Source organism: Zophobas morio, unplaced genomic scaffold, assembly GCF_036711695.1.
Source record: "Zophobas morio isolate AGI-343-1 ecotype UQ-CSIRO unplaced genomic scaffold, CSIRO_AGI_Zmor_V1 ptg000002l, whole genome shotgun sequence".
Classification (NCBI taxonomy): Eukaryota; Metazoa; Arthropoda; class Insecta; order Coleoptera; family Tenebrionidae; genus Zophobas; species Zophobas morio.
This window is the reverse complement of record NW_026972107.1, coordinates 25,813,026-25,840,310: the sequence shown is the minus strand read 5'-3', so window position 1 is coordinate 25,840,310 and position 27,285 is coordinate 25,813,026. Positions and strand designations below refer to the sequence as shown.

The following is a 27,285-nucleotide window of genomic DNA, read 5'->3' as shown; positions in this document are numbered from 1 at the left end:
GCGCTGTCAAATCTGCAGACCACAAATGTTCCATAAAATTAGATTTTAAGTGTATACAAGTCCTAGCATTGATTAGCATAAACTTACAATAATAGCAATTTTTGTAACAGCCAGTGGTCAAGTGGTCCCGTTATGACAAGTAAGTAAGTACAACATAGTGACAAATATATCGTTTAATCACGTCGATTGTCAGCACGTAAAACGTTACATGATGAACCATGCTTATCGTTTTCCCTTTCTTTAAACGGTCATTATCATTTAACGTGTGTCATGAATATTCCGATTGATTAAAAAATGAAACTGATTCCAACCAGTTCCGCCTATTTCTTAACTTGTAAACTGTGACCGACATTGCTTAGACGCATATACGTGCTACGCATTCAATAGACGAAGAAAGTCCACAACATTCCTGCAGTGTTTATCCAACTTTGACAGTATTGAGTTAAAATTTTCAACACAACGTATACCTAACAATAAAATTTCTACATCGAATTTATCCCATTTGAATAAAAACTAGGTTAACCTACATAGAGAAAGCATAATGCAATATTTCATAGTTTTTACGGTCAAGTGACAGATGCATGTTTTATTAAACAACAAAAATTTGTAATGTAACAATTACATCATAACCTAAACTGTGGTAAAACGCTTAAAAATTATTCTAATGCAATTCTAAAACAACTTTCGCTAATAGCAATTATTACTAAGCTTACCACCAGACATTATTTCAAATCTGATCGACGTCTTTTTAATTTCCTTGTCCAGTTCGTTATTCATGTTGTGAATAAGGTAATTGCTGGACGTATGATATATTAAAAACATGCAAATAATTCTTCATTTCAAATGTCCCTCGCTTAATACACTTAAATGTAAATCAAATGTATACTTTATATGTACTAATCTATTATTAAGTATATCCGTGTAAAAAGTCTTTAATATAATTAACTGTGAAATACTTAGAATTGGATATAAAATTCAAATTATAATAAAATTATAGCTAGTAAGACCGAAATAAAAAATGCATGCATTTTTTATTGCAGTTAGAAAGGAGCGTTAAATCGTTTAGAAATTTTACTTTGAAGAAATGCATTTATTTAATATCATTCTTATATTTAATTTCACCTGGGTAATGGATTTTTTAATTCCTGTTAGATATGAAAGGCAGACAGACCAAACTACCATAATTTAGAATTTAATTACCTTAAAATTGATTTGCGATAGCAATATTGTTCGAAGAACTGTAAGAAAAAAGACAAAGATTAAATAAGGTATCCAAACCAGTTTCCTTGTTTCTCATCCGTAAAATTGATATTCACTATTAACGAGACGACTGTACTAAAATGTGAAACAATCAGTACAAAATTGTTGTTTAATTTATTTAAGCTATATTGTATTATTCTAAAGGCCATTATTATAGAAGATTTTGTCAAAGTATAAAAATCCGACTACCATCGGAGCAGTAAAGACGATATCGTTAGGTCAGTGTTCCCGATTAATGCATTGGTTTCAAGTTTTCTGTGTCATTTCCTTGAAATTTAAATAAAAACAGAATCCGCCAGTAAATTGCACAAAATCAGCAAAAGAAAAGGTGTCGCTAATTATTATTGCAAACTCAGACTAGCAATTATACAAAGAAATGCATCTAAAATTGGTAAGTACTTTCTTCGACACTGACATTTATTAATATTAAAGAGCGCACAACTATTTAATATACAACCCTCGTCTTGTAGAAATGGTTTGTATAAAAACAAAAAGAAAGTGACTGGTTCGTTTTTGTCGTTGTTAAACCGTGCTGTGATGATGTTTGTTTAGTTTTTTAATTCCTGTGTTGCGAGTGTAAGAATAATCAATATGAGGATATTCATGGTGAGTTCGATTAAACTATTATTACTCAGCAAAAAGAACGACAAAAGAGTAAATTGCTTTGTTAATGAACTGATAAATTAATTTATTCGGTATTTGTTTAAAGCATAGTGAGTGTTGCAATACACGGTAGAAAAGTTTGATTATAAAATTTGATTTATTCCAGGCATGCATTGTGCCGATTCTCGTTTTAACGAAGAGCATTTCGTGCGAAGGCGATTTGCAACAACAAAACCAAAACGATTACTTGAATCCGCTCAACGATTACGAACAGGAACAGCAAGCAAAAGAACAAGATAAAAGAACAGTATTTTCGAATCATCACGGGTGGGCCAAACATGTAGGTGTTCATCCGGCTGGATTTAAATATGTTCTTGGTTATGGACCAGTTGAGTTAAAATATGTACCAGTAGTAAAACCTATCTCCATCAAACCTCATCTTCATCATCACCACCATCACAGGATAAAATTGTTGCACGTAAAACACCCTCACTATGTAAGACCACTTCTTCCAGTGCGCCCTGTTATTCATCACGATGGTTGGCGACCGGTGGTACCTATTGTTAAGCCAGTAGTGAAACCTGTTATACCGGTCGCACAACCGGTGGTACCAGTCAATGTACCATTACCGCAAGTACCACACAAACCGTGGCAAAACGGCTGGAATCCTAAACCTGTACATGTCCATCCTGCACCAGTGACAGTGATTAAGCCTGTGCTTCCTGTGAAACCTATAGTACCTGTGAAGCCAGTACATACAATAGTAGCAGTGAAACCTGTACAACCACTTGTTCCAATTCAGCCGATAGTACCAATCAAACCGGTGCATCACGTCCCAGTTCCGATAATTCCATCAAAACCTTTTATTCCTGTAGCTCAACCAGTAGCACCTCTGCTGCCAGTTGCACCAGTCGTGAAGCCTTTTCCCCCTCCTGTAAGTACCACCGTATTCCATCAAATACCTGCCGCTCCAGGAGTATTTTTCCATAATCCAGCACTGTTTCCACATCATCATCATCATCATCATCATCACGTCGTTCCTGTTAACCAAGTTCCAGTCGATGCACCTCCTCCTGTAGTTGTCCCACAAACTCCGGCCCAGACAATCGTTCCTGTTCACATTCATCCTCATCAGACACCTCACATTCACCCACAACTTCCGCAACCACCTCATGAACAACATGACGTTCAAACCCCATTAATCCCACAAGACCACTCCATTTTCCAGCAACAATTACCCGGTCACTTACAACACCTATTCCATCAACTTCCTCAACATCCGCATATTTACGAACAACAACTACCCCAACCGCAGCATCCTGAAAACTTCCAGCATGTACCCCAGCCACAACATCCAGAAATTTTCCAGCAACAATTACCCCATGAGCATGTTCCCGTTCAACATCCCGAAGTCTTCCATCAACAGTTACCCCAAGATGCAAATGTTGCTTTCCATCAACATCCCCAACAAGTTCCCGTGGATCAACAATTGCCTGAAAATGCTCCAGTTCTCTTCCACCAACAATTACCCGGGAATGTCCAACACCATTTCAACCAACAAATACGACACGGAGATGGCGCAAGTTCCAATATCTTGCTGCAAGGTTCGATCCAGCCAGGACACACAGATTTACAAATACCTTACCATTTGCCACAACATCCTAATTATTTGCCAGAACAAGGACGACAGTTCCAGCCCGGAAATTTTCATGATCCTTCTCAACATCCAGATGTTGTAAGGCCATCAATTTCGCTGGAACCTCCATTCACTCACCAAAAATAAATAATCGTTTGTAACTTTTACGTTTATGGGCATATGCATATTTATTTTTCGTAACAACTCTGCAATATTAACTTTAGATCGTTTCTTAGCACCAGTTACAGAGCACATGAACCTGTCGAAGAAAAGTACCTATTTATGAGAAACACACCGGAACTCCTTTTCTTGTAGCTATTTATTTTAGTTTTAACTAATTTAAAACTGATGAGTAGAAGGTGATATTAAAAATAAATAAAAACAAAAATATGTATGGTGATATTGTTATCTCAACACTAAAGCAAATGTATACATTTTTCTGTGTCTTCAAGTGTACAAAGTCTATTTTTGTAAATAATGTTGAATATTATAAAATGTAAGTACAATAAATAAATCTGTGATTTGTAATTTTTTGTTTTTGTTTTTATTATAGCCAATAGAATATTATATAAAACGAAAAAATGTCACACTGTTCAAATTGTTTCGGCGGCACTTTCTTCCGTTTTCCCTTTCTCTCACGTTCTTTTACTTTGTTTTCACATAAATACCTTTTCTGCATTTTTCTTTTCAATAAGTAACTATAATAGTTATTGTTAATAGATATAACGAGAAGCAAAAAATAAACTGAATAAAAAAACCGACAATAGAATTTGATGGAAAGCTGTCAGTAGATTAATTGATTTTTTTCACAATCTAAATTTGTTATATAATTCTAAAAGTTGTGATATACACAGAAAGCCATCAATATTTTGTGTGGCGACTGTATCATTGTTACTTATTTTAGAAGAAAAAAATTGGTCGAAAGTTGTTTCGACAGAACGTCCCTCGCTCCTGAAGTACAATAAAACATATCCAGCATTTTTAAGTTTTTCCTTTACACAATGTTGTGATGACGTCATCAACTTAGATTGGTGCAGTGTAATACTGAAAATAACAGTATTGTATTCCCAAAATTTTCTGGGAAAATGAAGTGGGTCATTCCTGGTTTAATAAATTTTATTCGACAAAGTTTTGAGATGGCATCATCAATTTTTTGAGGGGAATATATATAGATATATTTTAATTAACAATTTACCATGCTTACAATACCTTTAAAACGTCTGCAAAATTTCAAAGGATTGAGTTTTGCAATTCTTGAATAATTCAATAAAATAAATTGACTGATTAATAAATTTTTTTGAGTCACCTGTATAAGCAAATCAAAAAAATATGAATGAAATGATAAATTACAAGTACAGACTGATCATACTTTACACATTTTAGATAGGACTTATACGACAAAGTTTTGACCTGACGTCATCAATTTTTTAGAGGGGATAAGCAGATATATTTTAACTAAAAATTTATTATGCTCTTCATAACTTTAAAACATCTGCAAGATTTCAAAGCATTCGGTTTGGCAAATCCAAAATTAAATTGCAAAATGTTGTTTTATAATTTCGATTTTTTTTTTCCAAAAATCTGGACGTTTCGGATAAAAACTCAACACGAAGTCATAAACTACATGTGTAGGACTATGTTGCTGTCACTACTTAAATCAATGTTAGTTACCATTTTACTAAAAATTTTAAAGAATTGCATTATGTACTTTCCTAGATAAACCATAAATTTTTATTTTTGTACAATAACCCAATATGTTAAGGTAAAATAAAACCTACATATTTGAGTATTGAATCACAGGCAAAACTTTTATCTTATGCTGTCCGTTCAAAGTGAAAAATCGTTAATACATTTTTGTGATAACGTTATCATTTTATAACAACAATATTGTATTCCTCGAATTTTATAAAAATTAGATCAGTCATTTTTACTTAATTACTTAGTTACAGAAAAAAACAAATGTATTACTAAAATACAAAAATTAAATCTCAGGCGATATTTTCGCATTTCTAGACGGTATAAATATACAATATATTTTAGTAAAGATTCTGTATTCATCAGACAAGGCTTAGCGTTTTCTCAAGACGTTAAAGGGCTTTGTTGTGTAGGCTCTAATACAAATTGTAAAATATATAAAATTAAATTTCAATTTCTGATATGCAGGAACAGAAAAATTTTAATTGGTTTGCTGCTTCTACGCAACTATTTTAGTACACAATAACAAAAATGGCGCAGGACTTTCGGAAATTGATTATTATCTATTTATTAAAACAACCAACAGACAGACAAACTATGGGAACACCGACCATTTCGTTTTCTATAAGCTGTAAAACATTGAGGAACCATAAAATTAGGTTTTAAAACTTTGTTGAACAACTCTATTACAATACTTCATTACTTTTGGGGTAGTCGTTCCCAGAAAGAACAAATCATTACAAAAATATACTGATCATACTAAAACTATAAACCGCCATAAAAAATGGTCCAGTGAACAATACTGATGCTGGGTGATATTAAAATCTGAGATCTGAGATATCAGCAATGCTAGTCTATAGTTATAAGTAACTCGTAAAAATACAATTATTTATTTACTAAACTCGAGGAGGTCGGAATTATTCCACCCTTCTCGACCAAACTGTATTTAAAATGTCCTGCAAACATACCATTTAAATCATATTTTAATATTTCTCCTATCAAAATGTTTCAATAAGCATTAACATTTGTAATAAATATTTTAGGAATTCATTGTTAAATGTAATATTTCTTCAGCTGTATACAATAATATATCTAAACGTAAAAAATGAATCTCCATCATTTTCCCAGTTCCTTTTATTGTTCAAAAAACAAAAATTCCATATTTTGAAAAAGTGACATTTATTTTATAATATTTTGATATCACATCATTACTTTTTGAAAACAAATTCTCTTTAGCACTTTTTATCACTACAACAGCTAAAGAAATTGATGAAAATGGAAAATCTACATTTTCATATTCTTTGAACTGTGACACATGGATTTAAACCATTCTTCAAAGACTGCTTAGTACGTACATACCTAGGGATATAGCAGTTGTTTGCAACAGACATAAATCCGCAGAACTTTAGGTACTGATTCGATAAAAATCTAAACAAGGCCTCAAAATTTGGAACAAAAAAACAATTTGGTCTGTATCCTTAATAGATACCAAAGGACATATTTTTTAAATAAAAATTCTTTCAAATCCGTTCCTGTTTTTTTCTTGTTAAAAATTAATCGTAAAAACATATAATTTTCCATTTAAACATGTCACTCATATCACCCAGTTCATATCATGCGAACTAAAAAATCTACACGAATGTCTAGAATGTTGTAATATGATGGCAATAAATTGCAGTACATATTTATAGATAATTTAAATAATACATTCATTAATGTCGAAACAAGAACACTTTTTTTTGTTTTTTAATAATGTGATTAAATTTAGATCTTGTTCTACTAATCATTATCCCATATATCACAACCACAACCGTTCCGAAATCGCCACTGCACGTAACAATTTTTTGCACCCTTTCACTTTTCATATTCATTTGCACCTCTGCGACTGAAGTCACCAAAATAATACTACTAATTTCATCCACGCTAGCGTGACACACCTCTACATTACTGAGGAGAAGCCCCACTGTGACATTTCTACAAAATTAACATTAGATTGAAATCTATATTAAGTGAAAGGAATTGAAAACTTCGATGGATAAAACTGATAACGCCCATGATAGGTACATAATAATTAGGTATTACGCATATCTGGTTCATCTACATCGCCTCTATTATCAAGTCGTTTACGGTAGAGGATGTTGCACATTAAAACTATTTAACTGTTGCCATTATTTATAACTTACGAAATCAGTAGTATTGACCCGCAATAGAGGCATACGCAAAGAAAGAGAGCCATTTTACAACTTCATGTGGTCGCATAATTTGCCGAAGATTTAAGAATGATTATAATTCTAGTGAAAGTGTAATTGTCTGTGTCATAATAAATCTGAAATTTTGTGATTTCTTGCAGTTTGGTAATGTTTTCGTTTAGTCTTAATCGATGTTATGTACAGGGTTGAGAAATACATGACCTTCACAGTGGCGTTAATTTTGTTTCTAATACTTATTAGAAATTGTTTAATTGAGTTGAGTAAGTCGGTTACATGTTTCACGCATAACGTGAACAATAACTACGAAATTGTTGAAATTTTTGATCAGTGACGAAATGAGGATTTTTCTTGGGTGGCACTTCCTGAACAAGTTAGGCTGCTGCTTTGAAATAAGATTATAGAAAAAAAGTTGTCCATTAATTATCTCCTTAAGTATTTTTATTACCCTAAGAACTAGTTAAAAAAATCGATCGATTTGTCTCAGCACTTATGTAAACTGATTACATAATTAAGGTGAGAAACGTTAAAAAACGATGATTACTCCACTTTTCAAGGCAACTTGTGTTAGTAATATGTCTTATGACATCAATGCACCATCGGATATCCAAATCACAAATAAAATAAAAAATAAAATTGGTATAAAAACTATATTTTAATCCAACATCGATCATACAATATGTACAATACAAAAACATGTATTAAAAAATTAAAGCTTTCGGAGCTTAATGCAATCCGTAGGACAAACCATGTCCCAAGCTCAAGCCGCTGTATCCCAATCCCAAACCGCTGTAACCTAATCCATGACCTCCGTAACCCAATCCATGTCCGCCGTATCCGACAGCAATGGGAGCGGCGATCGACTTGGTGACTACGGGGGCGGAGATGATGGGGGCAGAGTGAGCGAAGACGGGAGCGGCGATGGACTTGGTGACAAGTGGGGCGGAGACGATGGGAGCGGCGTACGATTTAGCGATGATGGGAGAAGAGACGATGCTCTTGGTCACAACGGGGGCGGAAACCACCGATTTGGTAACGAGGGGGGCAGAGACGATGGGAGCAGAGTGAACAGCGATTCCGGAGGAGTAGGGCAGAGAGTGTCCCAGGCTCAAGGGAGCAGAGTAAGCCACACCGTGGTCAAGAGATCCATATCCGTAGCCCAATCCACTGTAGCCCAATCCTCCATGGCCCAATCCGCCGTAGCCCAATCCGCTGTATCCCAAACCTCCATAGCCCAATCCCAAAAGGCCACGTTTTTCTTTCTTTTCCTCACCGGCGGAGGCGACGGCCAAGACGGCAACAACACAGATCTGAAACAAGGGGTGTTATTCGGGGTGGATTTGTTTAGTGGTGGACTTACCAAGAATTTCATGGTTTTTGAGTTAAGTGGATTGGTAAATGCACAATCGATGTGTGATGTAGATTGAGCCGATGGCGCGGGTTTATATAGTTAAAGTGGTAGGGTTTTGGTCGCTTTTTTAATCACGTGTGATGGTGTAAAACTAGATCAAAACATCATATATGAATCGCGCCATTCAGTTCTCCTTTTCCATGCCGGCAAAGCTTGTTGTATTTCGTATGAAACTTACTTAACACCGGCAAAAAGAGACCATGAGTATCAATGTGATTGTTGTTTTTATGTAATTGTCGACTTACTGGAAGGTTCATTCTTTAAGAGTCGTGAAGGGCACCGATGAATTGACCCACTTGAAATTTAGAGTTATGAAACCAGATTGAATTATTGAACGTTTTTAGGAAATTGCATCAGGAGATGAAGGTCCCGTCGGGCAACGCCGGTAATTAATGACGTTTAGGACGTGCGAGCTAATTACAGCTCGATAATATTCCGCTCACAGTGTCCAAATTAGTTGATTAAATTCAATTTTTTCCAATTGTAAACTCAACCACAAAAATTATTTCATAATAATACCGTGAAAAGCAGCTCGAGCCATTACAATAAGTGCTTTTGAAATATAACAATATGAATAACCTATTATGACGAAAAGTGACCTTATCCCACCTGTGCCGTGTCCGAATTTTTATTGGTGACATAATCTCCCAACGATTAATCTTAAAATGTATCGCAGATTAAGCAACACTTTCCATAATTTAGCACAAAGGATTTATATTTTTGGGAATCATAAACTTGTTCCTTGCCTAATTAAAAATAATAATCTTCATAAATCAGTCAACATAAGTGTATCATTACTGCATTATGAAACTAACATTATATAAAAAGGAAATTATTACAATGTAAATTTTTTCAAAGCATTTCCAAGACACGTTGTCCGACTGTCCCAACCGGTTACTATTTTCCAGCTTGCGCCTGTGTTTAATACGCTCACTATTACAGACACTGAAAAAAAGCATCCTTATTTGCCAGCAAGGAGTTATTTGATACCGTATTATAATAACGATTTCTAATGGCTACTGTTATGTAGTTATTTGCAGAAATTAGATAATTAATTGGATAATAATACGTTATTTGATCCTTAACACATCTTAAAATTGCAGTTTCATCTTGAACTTATCTCTTTCTAAAATGTCTCGAAACGAAAATATTTAACAAATTAATGGTTTCTGTCTACTGCGGTTACTAAATCACCGCAGGATAAACATCCATACTTATCAGAAAGATGATCACGTTCTGTAAGTATATGATTATTAATATTAAGTGTATTACAACACCGAAATTTTTTAAATAAGATGGTGTGCAAGATATAATAAAATTGATTTAAATAACACCTTTGACGAGGCCAAATTTTTGTTCTACAAACAAAATTAATCCCAATAAAGTTTTCAAAAAATTAACTGTTTCTTCTTTTGATTAAAACCGACAGTAAACTGTACACTACAAATATGTAGGTAGTATATATAACGGTATAAAAAATACCTTTGATGACTGTTTTATGTATATAGGAATTAATGCTTGCATTTAAAATGTGCGTTTTTCTGTTTATTTTTATTAAATAAAACGACCGCATATTATCATTTCTATCCAAGAATTTAAAACGGCTGAAAATCGGAGGTTTAAATTTTTGTGATTTTAAATGTTACTTTTCAAGGATCTAATTGTTATTACATATAAGTGAAATTTGTAAAAAATCATCCACTTCCATGTTTCATAAGCACCGACTTACACATTTTCCGCCTTGCTTCAGCAAATACCTAGCCCCCTGTTTCAGAGGTTAAAATTTGAAGCTTTTGATACATGTCATTTTAGAGAAAATATTACCATTTCTTAATAGTAAATTAACGATCAAATTCTAGAACATCCATCTGTTTTTTACCTAGGCCTATATTAATAATTCGTACTTTAACTAATTAAAATTAATGATAGGTATTTATTTTTTCATTATAATTTTACTTAAGAATTAAAAAAAAGTAGAACTTGTATACAACTTTCGCATAAATATTAAATTAAATAATGTAATAAAAATACCATGTAGGGTAATTTGTCATTAGTTTTATGGTTCGTGCCGAACTGATGTCAATATTTTTTAAATCAATCGCTAATTACGTCACCATATCGATTACAGTGCATAAAATTAATTTCGTTCTAATTAAATTATTACCATTAATTTCGCTCCTAGATTTTTTTGTAGTGACCACATTATCTCTACCAAGAATTAATTTATCTACAAAATTCCTCAGCTTTAGCTTATTTCCGGTATAAATTGCCAGTCGATTGCTTCATGGCTTAATCAGAGTAAAGACAGAATACTTTCCGCTTCCAATAAATAAAGTAAAAATGAAAGGAGTTTCGTGCAATAAAAAAATTTACATAAAACGAATAAACAGATGAATATGAGATATCGAATTGTAAATTTTATAGGTCTTGCAAGATTATGTATTTAGAACTAGCGGCAATGGCATCTGTGTTTGCCTATGTAATCGTGTTCATGGGCGCCCATAGGGGGGGGCCTGAGATTCTACGTCAATTTCCTTTTTATTTGTCAAATTTAAACTTCAGCACATTTGTAAGAGTAGGTACAAGATGCCCTACACTTTCAGTTTTATTGCCACACAAACACAGAAATGTGACAAACTTAGACCATCTGGTTTTGAAACCCTTTGTTCGGACCAGATTTGCCTGGAAACATCATAAATCTATCGTTTTTAACCGGTACTGAATTATGGGTTGTTTCATTATTTGCTTTTTACAGTTATTACAAGAGCAAACACTTTATTGCTTATATCCATTCCGTTTTCACTTTTTATATGTGGTGAAGTGACGTTTAAAGACGAACAGTTGTTGAACCGGCGTTTTATTGGCTATAATTATTATTATTTCTTTACTTCAAAATTCGAGAGTAAGTATTCTTGATTAAATTAAATTAAATGTCTGTTTAAATTTTAAATTTAATATTTTATTTAGAAACAGAGAAGAGAGAAATATAGATATTCGAAATTTCTTCAAGAGAAAAATTACAAATACTGATGGTACTTCAGCTAATAAGAACTATAAAATAAGTGACAAGGCTGATCATGGTAGCGGTAATAACGTAACAATGTGCACGAGTGGTGTTATTTATTACTACTGATGGCGGTTTTTCGGAGTAGCCATCGACGTCGAGTGGAAATTTTGGTTGCTCCAGAACTGTTTCACCAGTAGGGGTACGAACCACAACACAGATAGCATAGAAAATTATTTTAAAATAGGCACTTTTATTCCATACCTGGATCATTTAATTCTTTCCCTAACAACACGATTTTCCAAACAAAACTGTCACTATACTCATTATTTTCTTTACATCGAAAGAATATACATAACTTAAAACCAAGTTGCTTTAAAGGGTTGGGCGAATTTTACTCCACTGACAATTTAACAGACGAAATCCAAAATTGGCAGGATTTTGTAAAAATAAAAAACCTTGACAGTAGTATTTTTATGGAAGATTTGCTAAAAGAGCATGTTAGTTTTTTCCAAGTATCAAAAAATTTTTGATTAATTTAATATTTTTATAACTTTTTAATTTTAATATTTTACACTGTTTTGTTAATAATAAGAATAATGTTTTTATAGGGTTATTTGCGAGTGGATTTGATTAATGCAGTTGATGATTAAAATATATATGTATTTGTAACAGTAAAGATTTGTATCATTATATTATTTGTATATACAAGAATAGAGTATATTACAAAAATTTCAGGGTGGCCCCCCCTGAGAATGGTTTCTATGGGCGCCCATGATCGTGTTTATAGTAAGCATATAATTACAAGTTATCGAAACCCCGTCGCAACACTTCCGAAGGTTTAAAATATGAAATTGAGATGTCGAAAATACAAAGGTGATACAAGTTTTACAAAAACTCTTTCACGCTTTAGTGTTCCTTAATTAGATTAAATTGTAAGCTTCGGGCGACACATAGCAAGTCATAATTTTCGTTTCACACAATGTGTTCACAGTGCACTAGAATAATTAGTTTGATATTGAATTATATATAATTAAGAAATCATTGACACAGATTTTGTTCAATCCAATTCCCGACCATTTGAGTAATTTAGAAGGAGCAAGATAAATTGGCTTATTAATGAATCACTGATTTTAACCGCGAAGTAATGGATTCTTAACTATAACAATTTTCAGCTCACTAGACTATACTAAAAGGTTAGATAATTATTTTGTAACAGTTATGGTTAATGTGCATCGTTTTACAAATAATTTTTGGTTTCCTTATTTTTTTTTTTCAAGTCTAAAAAATGTGTGAAAGTTGTTTCATAAAAAATATCGCAGTTATAAAAAAATATGATATTATTATTATTTCAACTGCGTATGAAAGACGCTTAAGTTAAAATAGAGTGGTACTCTGTTTTTTTTTTTTTTTTTTTAATAAAAAATATAAAATTCATTAAATGACGCACTAAAAATTTAAGCAAAAATTCACTTTATTGTATAATTTCCCCAGTTCTAATTCGGTTTTATGATGTGTAAAAGTTAACTTCCTTAACAATAGATTACTACTACCGATGACGGGACAGTCATAAAAGTCATAAATAAGGATTTAACCGTTATACTGTGTAATGGCATCGGCATGATACAACCCTTATTATTTTACCGGCAATAGTCATCTATTGTTAAGAATGTTAACTTTTACGCAATGGGGTACTATCATAAAACCGAATTCGAACTGGGGAAACTATACTAATTAACCCAATCATAAAAATATAGATTAAGATTTTCAAATTTTAGTGAAGCTCATGTAGTGCTAAAAACTTAAATATTTACTTACTATTTTTGCCGAATTACGCAGCTTTAAATGGATAATTTTAAACAATAAGTTAAATTATGGAATGCAACTCTGTCAATGTTACTTATTCTGTTTAACCCAAGTAACAGAGTTACCAGATTTACTCTGGATATGCAAAACAATACAACATTTTATAAACTACAGGTTATAGATTACAATTTTACTTTCTAAGAAATGTAATAGAGTCCCGTTGACGAACTTTCGAATTTCATATTTTTTCGACATCTCATAGCTCCTAGAATATGAAAAAATAGGTCTCCTTCTCCCGTTTGTCTATCTATTGGTGACTTTATTCGATAAAAAAATCTCCGAAACTACCAAACAAATTGTTGTAAAACTTTAAGAATACTATATATATCGTTCAGATGGTAAAATTACTAATACAATGTACCTTGGAAACTACAAAAGCGACCACTTTAAAGTTTTATGAACGCTTTAAGGTTATCGTGGGTATGGTGAACCTTTAATCAGATTTATATGTCCATTCCTTCCAAAAACTTAATGCTACTGTACATATAAATCTTCATAAACTCTCATTTTTAGAACTGTTTTTACAGAGTGAGAGATTCGTATTGCCTTGCAAAAAGTTAATAACGTCAACACAAAATTTTATTAAGATAATAGCACTTGCAACATATATACGTATTAATAATTTCGAAGGCTTCCACGGTCGGAATCAATACATGATCGTTCTCCGGGTTGGAACCGTGTTAATTGAGTTTTTGGGCTCAACGTTTCACATTTTATAGTTAATCTAACAAACAGGACCTCCATGATGCCACTTCAGAATGGAGAGAAAACTTGTATAAACAATTTTATATCAACATTTTTGTTCTTATTCAAATTCCCGCCAACAATTTTATTAATAACCAAACTGCTTTTCAAAGATACCTATAACATTTATTTTTACTTCCCGAGCGTAAGCTAAGAAAGTATAGTAATCGAGTCCATCGGCCAAATTGCCACTTTTATATTTTCTCGGCGTGTCATGACCTTTAGAGCACGAAAAAAGTGATCTCCCATTTCCATCTGTCTGTCTGTCTGTCTGGTGTATGTATCCATTTTTATTAGACACGAAACTGCAGGATCAATTGTTGTCAAATTTTGTATAGATATTAGGAATATCATGTAGATGGTTAAACGCTAACTAAAATTTAGCTGATCGTCCCCACTACCAATGGGATGACATCATCTCCAAAATTTATTACATTTATAATAGTAAGTTTTTTTTAATTTTATAAAATAAGATATTCCTGCATTTGTGGTGTGTGAATTCATGTCGAATTCAAAACTGTATACTAACAATATTTTGAGATTTAACTTTGAAACTGGAAAACCGAATGCTGTGAAATCTTCTAAATATGTTAAGATTATCGTAATTATGGTAAATCGTTGAGCAAAATTTATTCGTTTATCCTCTCATAAAAAAATGACGACGTCATCTCAAAATTTTGAAAAATAAATCCTCCAAAATTTCTTATGCAGGGTGACTCATAAAAATTAAAGAATGAGTCAATTTATTTTACTGAAATCGGGAATGGTTCACACCATTTTCCTGAAAATTTGGTAATATAATACTGTTATCATTAGCATTACACCTATTTATCTACATCTAGGTGTATTTGCAAAAATGTTGATGACGTCATCACAAAATTTTCTTAAGAGAAAACTCATTGGAAACGTACGCGCAGCACGCTTCTTTACATCTAATTTAACGTTAACATGCATATCTGGATTTTCATAAAAAAATAAATAAAATTCGCATAAACAAATTTTTAAATTTTTCTAAAAAGCTGAGTTAGTTTTATTGTATTTTATGATCGAGGGAAGTTCTTTTCAAATAACCTTCGACCAGTTTTTCAAAATACGACATTTCGGTGTATACAAAACATGTCAGAGGACTTTCATCAATGAAGAATAAAATATAGATCACTTTAAAATATATGTACAAGAACGTTGTTGTTTAGTTAATTTGTCCACTACATTTCATGTCTTGTTCGTCATAAATTCGACAACGAGAATAATAAATACAAAAACATCATGTCTTTGCATTTTTATTTTCAGTGCTGAAGAAGTATTGAAAATAAAACAGACAATTTACTATAACCCTATATACTAAATTGTCCTCTTATACTGTCCGTTAACTGGTATAGTGCTGCAAATGCTGGTTCGTTTTTATGACTGCATCCTATTGTGAAGGAGTAAAGTGTTCCACAACAGGCCTCCAGCGGTCATAAACCATCAAGGGACCAACTTTCTGCACTACACAAGGTCGTATGCGCCCATAAACCTTTAAGATGATTTATGGTACGGCTATTTACATTTTCAATAGAGTTCATAATACTTGCGGTAATTGAGATTGCAGTGCCATAAAAACTAAATCAGAGTTGGACCACTATACACGTCAATTGAATCCTATAATTTGACGAATAGCTAATTTCATATTTTCTCGACGTGCCGTAGTCCCTACAATAAATAAATTTTCGGTTTCCGTCTGTCTGACAAGTTTATAAGACAGATAATCTTCGAAACTACATATTATGCTGATTGTTGTAAAATTTTAGACATCTTTTAAAAATATTGTGTAGGTGATAAAAAATTACTGACGTCATCTTAACATTTTGCTAAGTACTTTAATGTTAAGTAAAATTTGCAAAATCATACACTTCTATATCTGTAAGTGATAAATCCACCCACCATGTGCTTATAAGTTTTTCGAAAAAAATTCGAAACCCATCTCTAAAGTTTTGGAAATTTTAATGACACGTATACAGTTTATGTAAAAAAATGAATGAACTAGTGTAAGCAAATTTTATACCCTGTCTTAGAATCATGGAACGAATTTTTTTGAAGCGAGACTAATCTAGTGATTATAAAATAACAATTAAGCTTTATTTATTAATAAGATGTGCTTACAAAAGCAATGTTATTTTTTCATTTTTTGGACTAGCTTATACATAATGATCAAAGAAATTAGTGTAGGTATAAATCAGTTTTATAAATATTTTTTTAATGTTAAACAATATTTTAAGATTCCGTAAACAAAATACCAATTTTTATTTTCATATACATATAGGTATGTGTTTTTAAAAAAATATATATAATATATTTTTTGTTGAATCTACTATTTTAATTTATCTAAAAAACTTTAGACAAATTTTTTATAACAGTAAATCTTGGATACCATTATTTGTGTACATCGTAAGAAACCAAAAGAATTGTAGCTTTCTTAAATCTTCGTAGTTTTGATTCATTTTTGGTTTCAACACGAAAAAATTACATTAAAATATGTCACTTAAACATCTCACCATAATTGGTATCATTATATCATCTTTGCGTTAAATTCTACTATTCTAGATTCACAAATCTATAAAAGTGAGAGCAATATCCACCATGTCTTGTTATATCACACAACATTTTTATTATCAAATTATAAAATAATCAACAGATGATTTTTCCATAACACGCATGTTTCTATGTAGTCCGAGGCTGGCTGTGAAGAAACAAATTTGCAATTTTAATGAGCGCAGAGACTCCACGGAAGCAACACCTTGAACTGTTAATCTTTGCAAAATTTCGTCATTTCACCCACAAATTTACTCACAAGGAGACAGTTGTATGAGTCATACTGTTTCAATTATTCGAATTACATTTCCGATCAGAATAAGCGTTGCTGTTAAAAAAAAAACATTGTATAATCGCTCGTATGAACTTCTAGATAGCCGTCGGCTCTCCATTCATGTTTCCAGTCGAATTAAGTAAATGAGGTGTGGTCAACCGGAAAGGATTTTAATTATGACCTACTCGCATCTCTGGTGCAATTCGGTTTTGACAAGCAATTTGTTTCGCACTTTAGGACCGAGCTCTCGTTACGAAAGCGATGATACATGTAAAACTAATCAGACGCATGTTCACAAGCAAAATGTCATGATCCAGTCATAAATATAGAAATACATTTTTCAATAATTTCGAGAGAATGGCAACAATTTGACGCCGCAACATTGCAGACGATGTGTCAATAAAAAAGTACTGAAATTGATAGAAAGCTGTCAATTGCAGTGAGTTAGTTAATAAATAATTCGCATAAAAACGCTGTTAAGTCACCGTGACCGTCGTCTGTCTGTAGAAAACGCGTCTCGAGATTTATGACTTTGTAGTCGTAAATAATCTGGTCTCTTATGTAAAGACTCGATTTTTTGGTACTATCTGGAGCGACCCAACCTTGCACCCAATAATTAGAACTCCTTTATGGACGATAATTACTGTTAGTGAATGTGATCCGCCTAGTTGTATCATTTTTCAACTTTTCATCTAATTATCTGTTAGAGAGTGATTATACGATAATTCTTATTCCCTATGCTACCGTTGGTACCAGCGGCTGTGATTCATTACCTTCAGGTGCATACGATGAAGTAACAAAGTAGGAGAGGTGTGGCCATGATGTTAGAAAAGATTAGATAGCGAAAGTAATCATTAAATAAAAAAATGATGCTCTAGTTCGAGATTATGCGGATTTGTCTCGATATGACAAAAATTTTAAATAGTCGTATTTCATTATCGCGATAAATGTTTGCGTAACAATGCGAACTGATTCGTTTAGATTCAATAGAGCGGAATTTTCGTGTCTGTTAAATGGCAAATTATATCAGATTTCAGGATTGGCTAGTAGGAGAAGGTGTGGTACCAAATCTATCTCTATCATCAGTTAAATATTTCATAATTTATGTTTACATTTTTGATTTGCTCATAGCGGTTGGATAACAAAACGATTATGCAGCGGAGAGTGTTGACAAGAATAAAGTATTAACAATTTATAACTGCAGATAAATTTTAGTACCATTTCATAAAACTGTAATTGTTATCTAAAGAGACAGCTAGCACATAGGATAATAAAGTCATTTTGACGTATGCATTAATTCCCATTGAACAATTTGTAAAATACAAAAATTTCCGGTTTCTAATTTTCAATTCCCGGTTTCTCGTTTCCGTCAGTTTTCTGTTGACAGTTTTTTAACTGTCAAATAATCGTCAAAATTAGCAAACATATGACGCTGAAATTTTAGGTACTGTGACAGTATTGTAAAGATCGAAATGCTAACAAAATTTGGCTAGTCATCCCGACCAAAAAAGGATGACAGCTCAAAATGTTGTTAAGTAATTCTCGCCCAAGGGTGCAGCGTTAATTTTGTGTGTACCCGTGGCCCTAAAATAAAATGAAACATTCAAAATGAAATTTTCCTTAAAATTTTTATCTCTGTGAAAATATGGGGTGCACCATCGTGTTGAAGCCACATATTTTGTCTTTGTAAATCTACCTCGTCTTACATTAGCAGAATGTTTCTCAGAAAACTTAAATTGACCATTTAATCTTTCGCGAAAAAATGATGGCCTTATAATTTTGTTTCCCAATATTCCACACCAGGCATTTGCAGAAAAAACTTGAAAGTGTCCTTCACAAATCCAGCGGGAGTTATTCTAGGCATAGTAATAACAATTATATTTATTTATAACCCCATTGACTGTAAAAGATACCTCGTCACTGAAAAGCACATTTTTCAAAAAAAAAATGCTCTAAAATGGTTTGTTCCCGAATAAATCGACAAAAATTAAGTCTTTTAGGGTAGTCTGTCTCTTTAAACCCTAGTACGTTGATATGATAAGGATGAAACTTCTTTTCCCTGGCAATTCTGCAAATAAAAAACTGGCTAATGCCCTTCTTGCCAATTCATGTTGTCCACATGGAGTTCGTCCTCAAGAATTTGAATGATTTCTAATTCGTGTTCCTCACCGGTAGCTACCCTTTGCTTTGAAAACTTGATGGGAGGCCAATTAGCTCTCAGATGCTTCTCTAATCTTAAAAATCGTGTCAGCATGCGCTTTTCTTTAGGGGTATCGCTTAGCATAAACACGTGTAGCAAGGGATGCATTCCTGTTCTTCTTCATATTTGTCTTCTCATCATTTGGGTAGGTATACATCTTGAGCAAATTTGTAGAATTTGTCAAAAAATGACAATGATAAGGGTTCATGGACATTGTGGATTCAAACTTTTTAAAGAAGCATGGCGAAGTAAACTGCGAAAAGTAATATTGCTTGCATCAAAAAATTTTTCAGGGCATTACTCCTCGTAAATCACCCTGTGATATGGAATAAATATTTATTTCATAATTTTTTTCAGATAAATTGGATTTCGGAAGTGTATAAAATTTAGTTAAGGTTTAGTGACCAGTAATCACTCGGTCAAGAAAAGTCGCTATCTTAGCAAATTTTAAGAAAATAGTATTTTTTAAGTATACTGTAAAATTTTGGTGATAAAAACTTAATGATAAACAATTTCGTCATTGATATGAAAATTTTCAGAAGATTTGCGTGTTATAAGTGTACTCAGAGGCGTGGGTTTAGCCACAATTCATTGTGGGGACAATTTAGGTTAACAGTATCATGTCACTTATTTGTCGGAGGTTGGGCCAGCCGTTTTTTCAACAAAATCCTGTTGTGGTATCACTGCTATCCTTGCGAGTTCTTGTACAACTGGTTTATGAAGAATTATTGCAACTCTTCTGTTTTGTTAACGAATGACAGAGCTACTTCAGATTAAAAATTAAGAGTATTTAATTTAGATACAATTTTAAATGTAAATAAATAATTTACATATATTTTATTGCCATAAAACATTATGTTTAATCGAAATTGTTACAACCTGTTGAAACTGATTTTTCGGAAATTCATTATAGTTTATTATGTAGTTTAGTTCATTAATGTTCGATTTTAAATTTTGGAACAACTTTTTTACCACACATTTACATCTTTTTACATCTATTAGTTGTTATTTTATTTTGATAATTTAAGTACTTTAGCAAATTGGGTGTAGGCTATTGTTGAGAATTAATTGTATCAGGAAAGTGTGCGACTACATATAAGTTCAATTAAAACGGGGGACGATTTATTAAACTGCAGGTAAGAAGAACAAAATTTTGGGATCAGTTTCTTTGAAAACACGAATTTTACATAGTCAGCGTTTTGCCATCTTCACAATAATTTTAACAAACAGAAATTTCAGTGTGGGTATTTGGATGGTTTACTGGTTTGTGGTTTCAAAGTTGCATATCTGTTCAAGAAAATCATCAACAGCTTGACGAAAATCTACATTTACAATTTTTTTTTTAGAAAAAATTTTCATCCGGTTTTAAATTACCAGATTTTTTGTGGGAACAAGTAACTATATTAATCTCGGCATGTAACAACGTTGTACTAATGCTTTACGTTATTTTTTCACTTTTCAAGAACAAAACCACGCTGAACTTTGGAAATAGTGCCACCGCGTTTCAACATAAAGAATCTGAGGTAATAATAATTGGTTTCATTACCTTCAGAAGAAGAGGAAAAAAACTTACAGTGCAGATCTATTCCAGGTATCTTTTTAAAGGTATTTTTTGGAGACCGGGGTAATTACGGAAGTCAACCAGTTTGAAAGTAATGTTCCGTTATAAGTAACTTAACAATTTAGAAGAATTTTAATGGTGTTTTCTTCATAAAACTACAGAATTTTTTGATACAGTCGATATCAAAAAAGGAAAACTTTCCACGAATTAAATGTTCAGTGAATTCGTGTTACTAATGCATTCCATATTTTTAGAACGGGTATTATGTATTGAGTTTACCTACAGAATATTGACTACCACGTTAAGGAAAATGTTCCATAAATATGTAGAATTGGAACTTTCCGATGTTATTCCTATACCAGCTGCTATTTCCTTTTTTTATCTACTCGTAAAATTCCCATTTTCCAGATTTTTCTTTCAGCACGTATGTACTAAAAGAATAATTTAACATTTCTTTTTTTTTTTTGTTTAGCTTGTTCAAATTCCCTTAACTAAGACGCGTTTTTATATATGTAAACTAAAGTCTATTTAATATTAAATTGAAATAGTTTTACATAAGTAAAACATTACAAAAACTGGATAGTAAATGTACTTATAAACATTTATTACCCAGTTTTGGTAATCTAATTTTTGCAACGATAGAAAAACAAAACTCACGAATTTTCAGTTTACTAAAATTATTGACAATCAGATCACTAGGGTTAATTTAATTAAGTACATAAAATAAATAGTGAAGAAATATCGTTGTTTTGTGCTCCTATTTACCAACAGATTATTATTATTATTCAAACAAAACGGATTTTCAATTGCATTTTTTTAATTAGGTTTATTTTAAACATTTGAAATGTCTTCCACTATGACATAAAAACAAAATAAGTCTGAAAGCAGACATTGGATCGTTTATTAGCTTTTAACCTTTGTCAAAGTTATAAATTCTTCGGCATATTGTATGGAATCCGACAACCAGATGTTCAATACTGAAGGTTTAGAGCAAAAAATTTACATGATTTTAAATGTTAATTAATTTTTTTTAGAATATTTAGGGCCAGCTTATGGAATATTTTAATTGTGATTAAGTTAATCACGCGTTTGAGGTGTTTAGCGAGATCCAATTGGCATAGGGTCGGTCACGTTGTACGCTAACACCTTAAAAATGTAATCGCAAATATTTAATTGAGCTTTCGTAAATCGGCGTTTAGTTTTTAAAAGTAATAGGTAAATTCGTAAGATATTAATAAGAATACGATAACGCCAGGATACAAAATTCAAAAATATAGAACTAAGTATTGTCAATTTCATCACTGACTAGGTTAAAGAAGAAACTAAAACTTTTCGAAACTAACACCAGAATGTTTAGGTTTTTTTTATTATATAACATTAGTCAACCAGATGTTAATAATAAAATAATGCAACAGAAATGATTTATATTTGTCTTTTGGGGTCAAAATTTGAAAACCACATACAAGCTTTAGATAAATAAATACCTACTATATATTTCTTTTACATGGTACAATACATAGAATAAGTCACCAAGCACGTGCTCCTCGATTATTCATTAGTTGTTAAAAATAGAAAAAAAAGTACTAAAATTATTTGCAACTATACAGAGTGTTCGATTTTTGATTCGTAACATACAACTTAGTTTTGTCAAATAGATCAGCCTATATATATTTTTACATATTCTGATTGATTCCATCTTTAGTTTTACAACCATTGTTTATTTTCCAAAATTACTGTGCGATTGCCACGTTATTCCAATTTTCTTTCAATTTTTAAATAATGCAAGCAGTTTAGTTCCTTCGTCCATTATATACATTTAAGAAGTACAATTTGCTTCAACCGAAAGTAACATTGTTTGGTCATTAATGAAACATAATGTGGCGAGTAGCTATCGCAAATCGAAAATTACAGACATGTTTCTGAGAGTACTTATTACGCTATCAATTTGTTGCATTATTTATTGAACAAAATATTTCTACTTTTCTTTGAATTAACACATAATAAGTTGCAATATGTCAATTCAAATATTTCAAGCAAATCTTGTATTATTACTGTAGTGCTTCCAAAATCCGTACTGTATATAGTTTCTAAGTTGCGTCATAAGAACAGCTTCAGCTACCATTAAAATTATAGTTATAGGTTTTAAGTAATAAACGATAACTGTAACATACGTCCGGATATTCCATCATAACCACTTATGGATGGTTTAAGCTTTAAATATGTAATATGTTCTTTGATTTCGTCTTCACTGAGGGGCTGGTAAACACTGAAAATAATTACTAGAAGAAAATTTTACACGTTCAAGGTACTATCGAAACTTCGATGTACAAGAAACTTTCGGATTAGAGTTTAGAATAATCTTAATAAAATTATATAGTCCGACCCTCCGATCATTCTTTCGTCATACTGATGTAAGTACCGTTTTGGGCCTTCTGCCCGTTTTTGAACTGCCTAAGAATCGTCGCCCCCGAGCAAAAAAAAAATGTACCCCGGCCGCTCCCCTTCCATGGCGCCGTACAATCCCCGCGCGATTTCCCGTTCCAGGGTCGCCGGGTCGCCGCTCCCAAGACCAGGAGGAGCCCGTCCCGAAGGAAGTCGCTGTCTTCAGACGGCAACGACCGTGCCGGATATTTTGTCCTTTTTTGTTAACCGTATTGTAATTTTATTTTTAAAATTATCCGTAAGATTATTTAACCGTGTGTCTCCTAGAAAGGAATAAAAACCCGATTCCCCCGTCTTATTTCTTGTTTCCGAGGGCGCTCACGAGACCACCTGGACATCCGTGTCTCCGGCTATAAAGCCACCCCAGTACTCCCTTCCGCTTCCGACCTAAGGCACCACCCCCAGTAGCATGAAGGTGACCTCATAGCCTAGGTTGGCGGACGTGTTTGTTTTCAACGGCACTAATCGGTCCAGGGTTTAGCCGTCACCGTCCGCGCCCGGAGTTTCGTCGCAATTTTTAGATTTGTTATTAAAAGTAATCAGTGGAGTCTGAGTATCGAAAAAAATTATTAAGTATTTATTTAAGTAATCAACTTTAGCATCACTGTCAGCCATTGTGTAAATACTTCTAAAATCAACATTTATTGCACTTCTCTCGACACCCTTCAGTTTAAGATTTTATTCTTAAAATTGTGTAAGTATAGCATGTAAACTTCAAGTGTTTTAGATTATAGCACCAACGATCTCAAAGTTTTAAAATTATCTTAATTAACAGAAAATTTTATTTTGGTGTACCTACGTTTTCGACGTTCAGTTTTTTATTCGGTTCATTTGTTCAGTGATATCTAAGTTAAAGGATCATGTAAATCCTCGGATAAGCATAACTTTGAAATATAAAATCACCTAAAATAATTCAACCAGAACAAATATATGAAAAACATGATAATTTCCACTACGATAAAAATAGTACAAAAACTAGAGAAAATTTTAACTACAAGGTGATCAAGAAGTTAAAAAAGATAACGATACAATAATATCGATTTTCTGAATCATAGGTACATACATACAGTATCGTAAATGTTAATATTATCACAGATAAGTGTATTGCAGAAAGAAGCTTTCATGGGGTAAGTTACGACCAGTAGAACTCCCCCATTTCTGGAAATATTCGATAATTTGCGAAAACTGTCTTTCCAAAAAACTTGATATCGACTGTCCGTTCCTCTTCGGATTTACAGCATAGAAAACAATGTAAGCAATGCATTTTTCCGGGAGAATTAGCCACGATGTTGTTGTTGTCAGTTATCAAAAACCTACCGATTTCTAAAAAAGTTGATACCTACATTAATCTTATACAATTTATGATACAGTTTTTGTCATTCCGCATCTACTCGTGCATAATTATAAAATTAATAATTTCATAATTTTAAAGTTGCGTTTTTTGGTCCTTTATCACGTTTTATTTTAAAAACTATTCAAAATTTTGTCACACTTACTTAAGACTAATATAACCAAACACTACTGATTCTAACAATGCAATTTTGACAGTACTATTCTCTTCCAGTTTCTTCCTTCTTCCAAAAAATCTTTATTTATTAGTTGCATAAAAGGTGTAATAAAATTTTCAACATGGGAGGTTTTTAGTTCCCTAACACAAGCTGAAAAAGTATTGTAATTGAGTGCATCGGGGGACTGGCAACTTTCATATTTTCTCAACGTTTCATGACCCCTAGAGTACGAAAAAATAGGTCTCAAGTTTTCGTTTGTCTGCCTATCTGTCTGCCGTCTGCCCGCGTTTTGGAAAGACAGATAATCTCCGAAATTACCGGACCGATTGTTATCAAATTTTATATGTATATTAGGAATATCGTGTGGATGATAAAACGCTAACCAAAATTTGACTAATCGTCCCCACCAACAATAATATGACATCACCTCTAAAATTTACTGTAGTAAATGTTCTTTAAATTTTATAGAATAACGTACTCCTTGTATATGTAATTTATGTATCATCCTTGTTCAGTTTTTAACCTAGACATCTAGATTTTTGAGAAAAAAAAAATAAAAATTGTATAACAATATTTTACAATTTAACTTTGAAAATGCAAAAACCGAATGCTGTGAAATCTTGCAAACGTTTTAAGGTTATCGGAAGCATGGTAAATCGTTAATTAAAATTTCTCCGTGTATGCCCCCCCCCCCATTTCAGTTTTTTTTAACACAAATTCCGGAGCTAATACTGTTTATACGTACTACGTTAAACAAGTACTGAAAAATTTAAAATGAATTTTTGCCGTTGGTTAGCTGCTTTAAACAAGTACATTGTATATTGTCCGCACTTGTGCGGACCGCGCTCCCTTGAAATTTGCGCCCCGCGCCGCAAGGGCTGTGAGATGTTATTTATACCACTGGTTCTTACTTTATACAAGTTGTCACAAAACAAAAATCACAAAATCAAATTTAATAATTTATACTAATTGAAAGTTCTGTCGAAATAGCCTAGAGACCAATTTTTTATGGTGGCCTGGTTACCAGATAATCATTTAAAAAACTCTACCAATGAAGTATCATCAAAGAGTACTTTATGTTGTGCAAAAATACTGTTTAAAAAATAACTAAATGACACTAGAAATGTAACATCGAGAAGTAAAGATTTACTTATGTTAAAAAATGTTTGAAAATGTAGTTGCATTCGTGCTAAAATTAATAATTATAATTAATATAAAATAACATTAGTGATCCCTGAAGAAGTAATGTGAATTGATAAACAAACTGAGAAATGTTAACAAACTAAAAGTTACTCACTGTTTTCTTCTAATTAAATTTTCAAAAATCACGCTACACCGCCACCGCCAATGGAATACTCGTTGTGTATGTCTAAACATGTTTAACAAATTCATCACTAGTACCTTTCATGAACCTCTCTTATATAATTCATTGTAAATTGTATCACAAATTATAAAAAATATCCGGATGTTACACTCATAACAGTCGTACCAAAATTAGCATGCAACAATTTTTGGCTACACCCAGTAACATGAACACCAAAGTGAAAATAACGTTTTACACCGAATACGTGCGGCAATTGCATGTTCTTTCTACCTTAAAAAAGCAAACCACGTTCTATGTAAATTTCTAAAATTGCAATAATTCATAGTTATTTTCAACAGGTGTTTTGATTTCGATATACTAAGGAAACATGGAGTGTGTTAAAACTAAGTATTACACGCTTTGTGGAGATGTCCTACGTTATTTAATAATTATTTAAAAAATGTATAAAAGCAAACGTAAGGAATTTTAAAGCGAGTATTTGCACGAATATTGACAACTGCACATCTATAAAATGAAGATCATAGTAAGTTAAACGAGTTAAGGTACCGATTAAAAACTAAAAAATAATTCAAACTTTCAGATTTTTATAATAATTGGAGGACTGCTACTGACAATGATGGCAGAAGCCACTTTCCACAGAAAATTTAAGTATGGTAAAAAATTTCATTCCACACCCATCGTACATGAAGACATCCACTTCGATAATCATCTATCATCATTACCATCGCTACCGTCACTTCCATTGCACAGCAGTTTCAGCATATACGACCACTATCCTTTTCACTTTTTTAGTGACTTTAGCGGGCATAATTTTTGGTAGACTCATTACTTTTTATAAAAATTAAAATAAACTGTAAAATCACTCCGACTTTTGTCATTATTTTCCGTTCAATCACGACGTAAAACAAAGAGAAAGCCAATCTGCAAAGGAATTTAATTTGCGACATTTACCAATTCATCCGGTGTCAGGAAATACCGC

At 32.5% G+C, this 27,285-nt stretch overlaps 3 protein-coding genes and 1 long non-coding RNA gene across 4 annotated transcripts in view; 2 read left to right on the top strand and 2 right to left on the bottom strand.

Moving 5' to 3' along the window:
• Positions 1-27,285, bottom strand: part of LOC135131859 (uncharacterized) — a 31,759-nt gene that overhangs the window by 4,191 nt on the left and 283 nt on the right. The window lies entirely within an intron of this gene.
• On the top strand, positions 57-27,122 carry LOC135131868 (uncharacterized). The gene is made up of 3 exons (XR_010280933.1): positions 57-139; positions 26,645-26,829; positions 26,887-27,122. It is a non-coding gene; the product is annotated as an uncharacterized LOC135131868 (long non-coding RNA).
• On the top strand, positions 1,797-3,846 carry LOC135131806 (bromodomain-containing protein 4B-like). Its single transcript, XM_064059660.1, has 2 exons — positions 1,797-1,866; positions 2,030-3,846. Exons 1-2 carry the CDS (start codon positions 1,852-1,854, stop codon positions 3,644-3,646), a joined length of 1,632 nt encoding a protein of 543 aa, XP_063915730.1. The 5' UTR covers positions 1,797-1,851; the 3' UTR covers positions 3,647-3,846.
• LOC135131848 (cuticle protein 63-like) lies at positions 8,038-8,854 on the bottom strand. The gene is made up of 2 exons (XM_064059699.1): positions 8,762-8,854; positions 8,038-8,711 (listed from the first exon to the last, which is right to left on the bottom strand). The coding sequence occupies exons 1-2, from the start codon at positions 8,771-8,773 to the stop codon at positions 8,127-8,129; spliced, it is 597 nt and encodes a 198-aa protein (XP_063915769.1). The 5' UTR covers positions 8,774-8,854; the 3' UTR covers positions 8,038-8,126.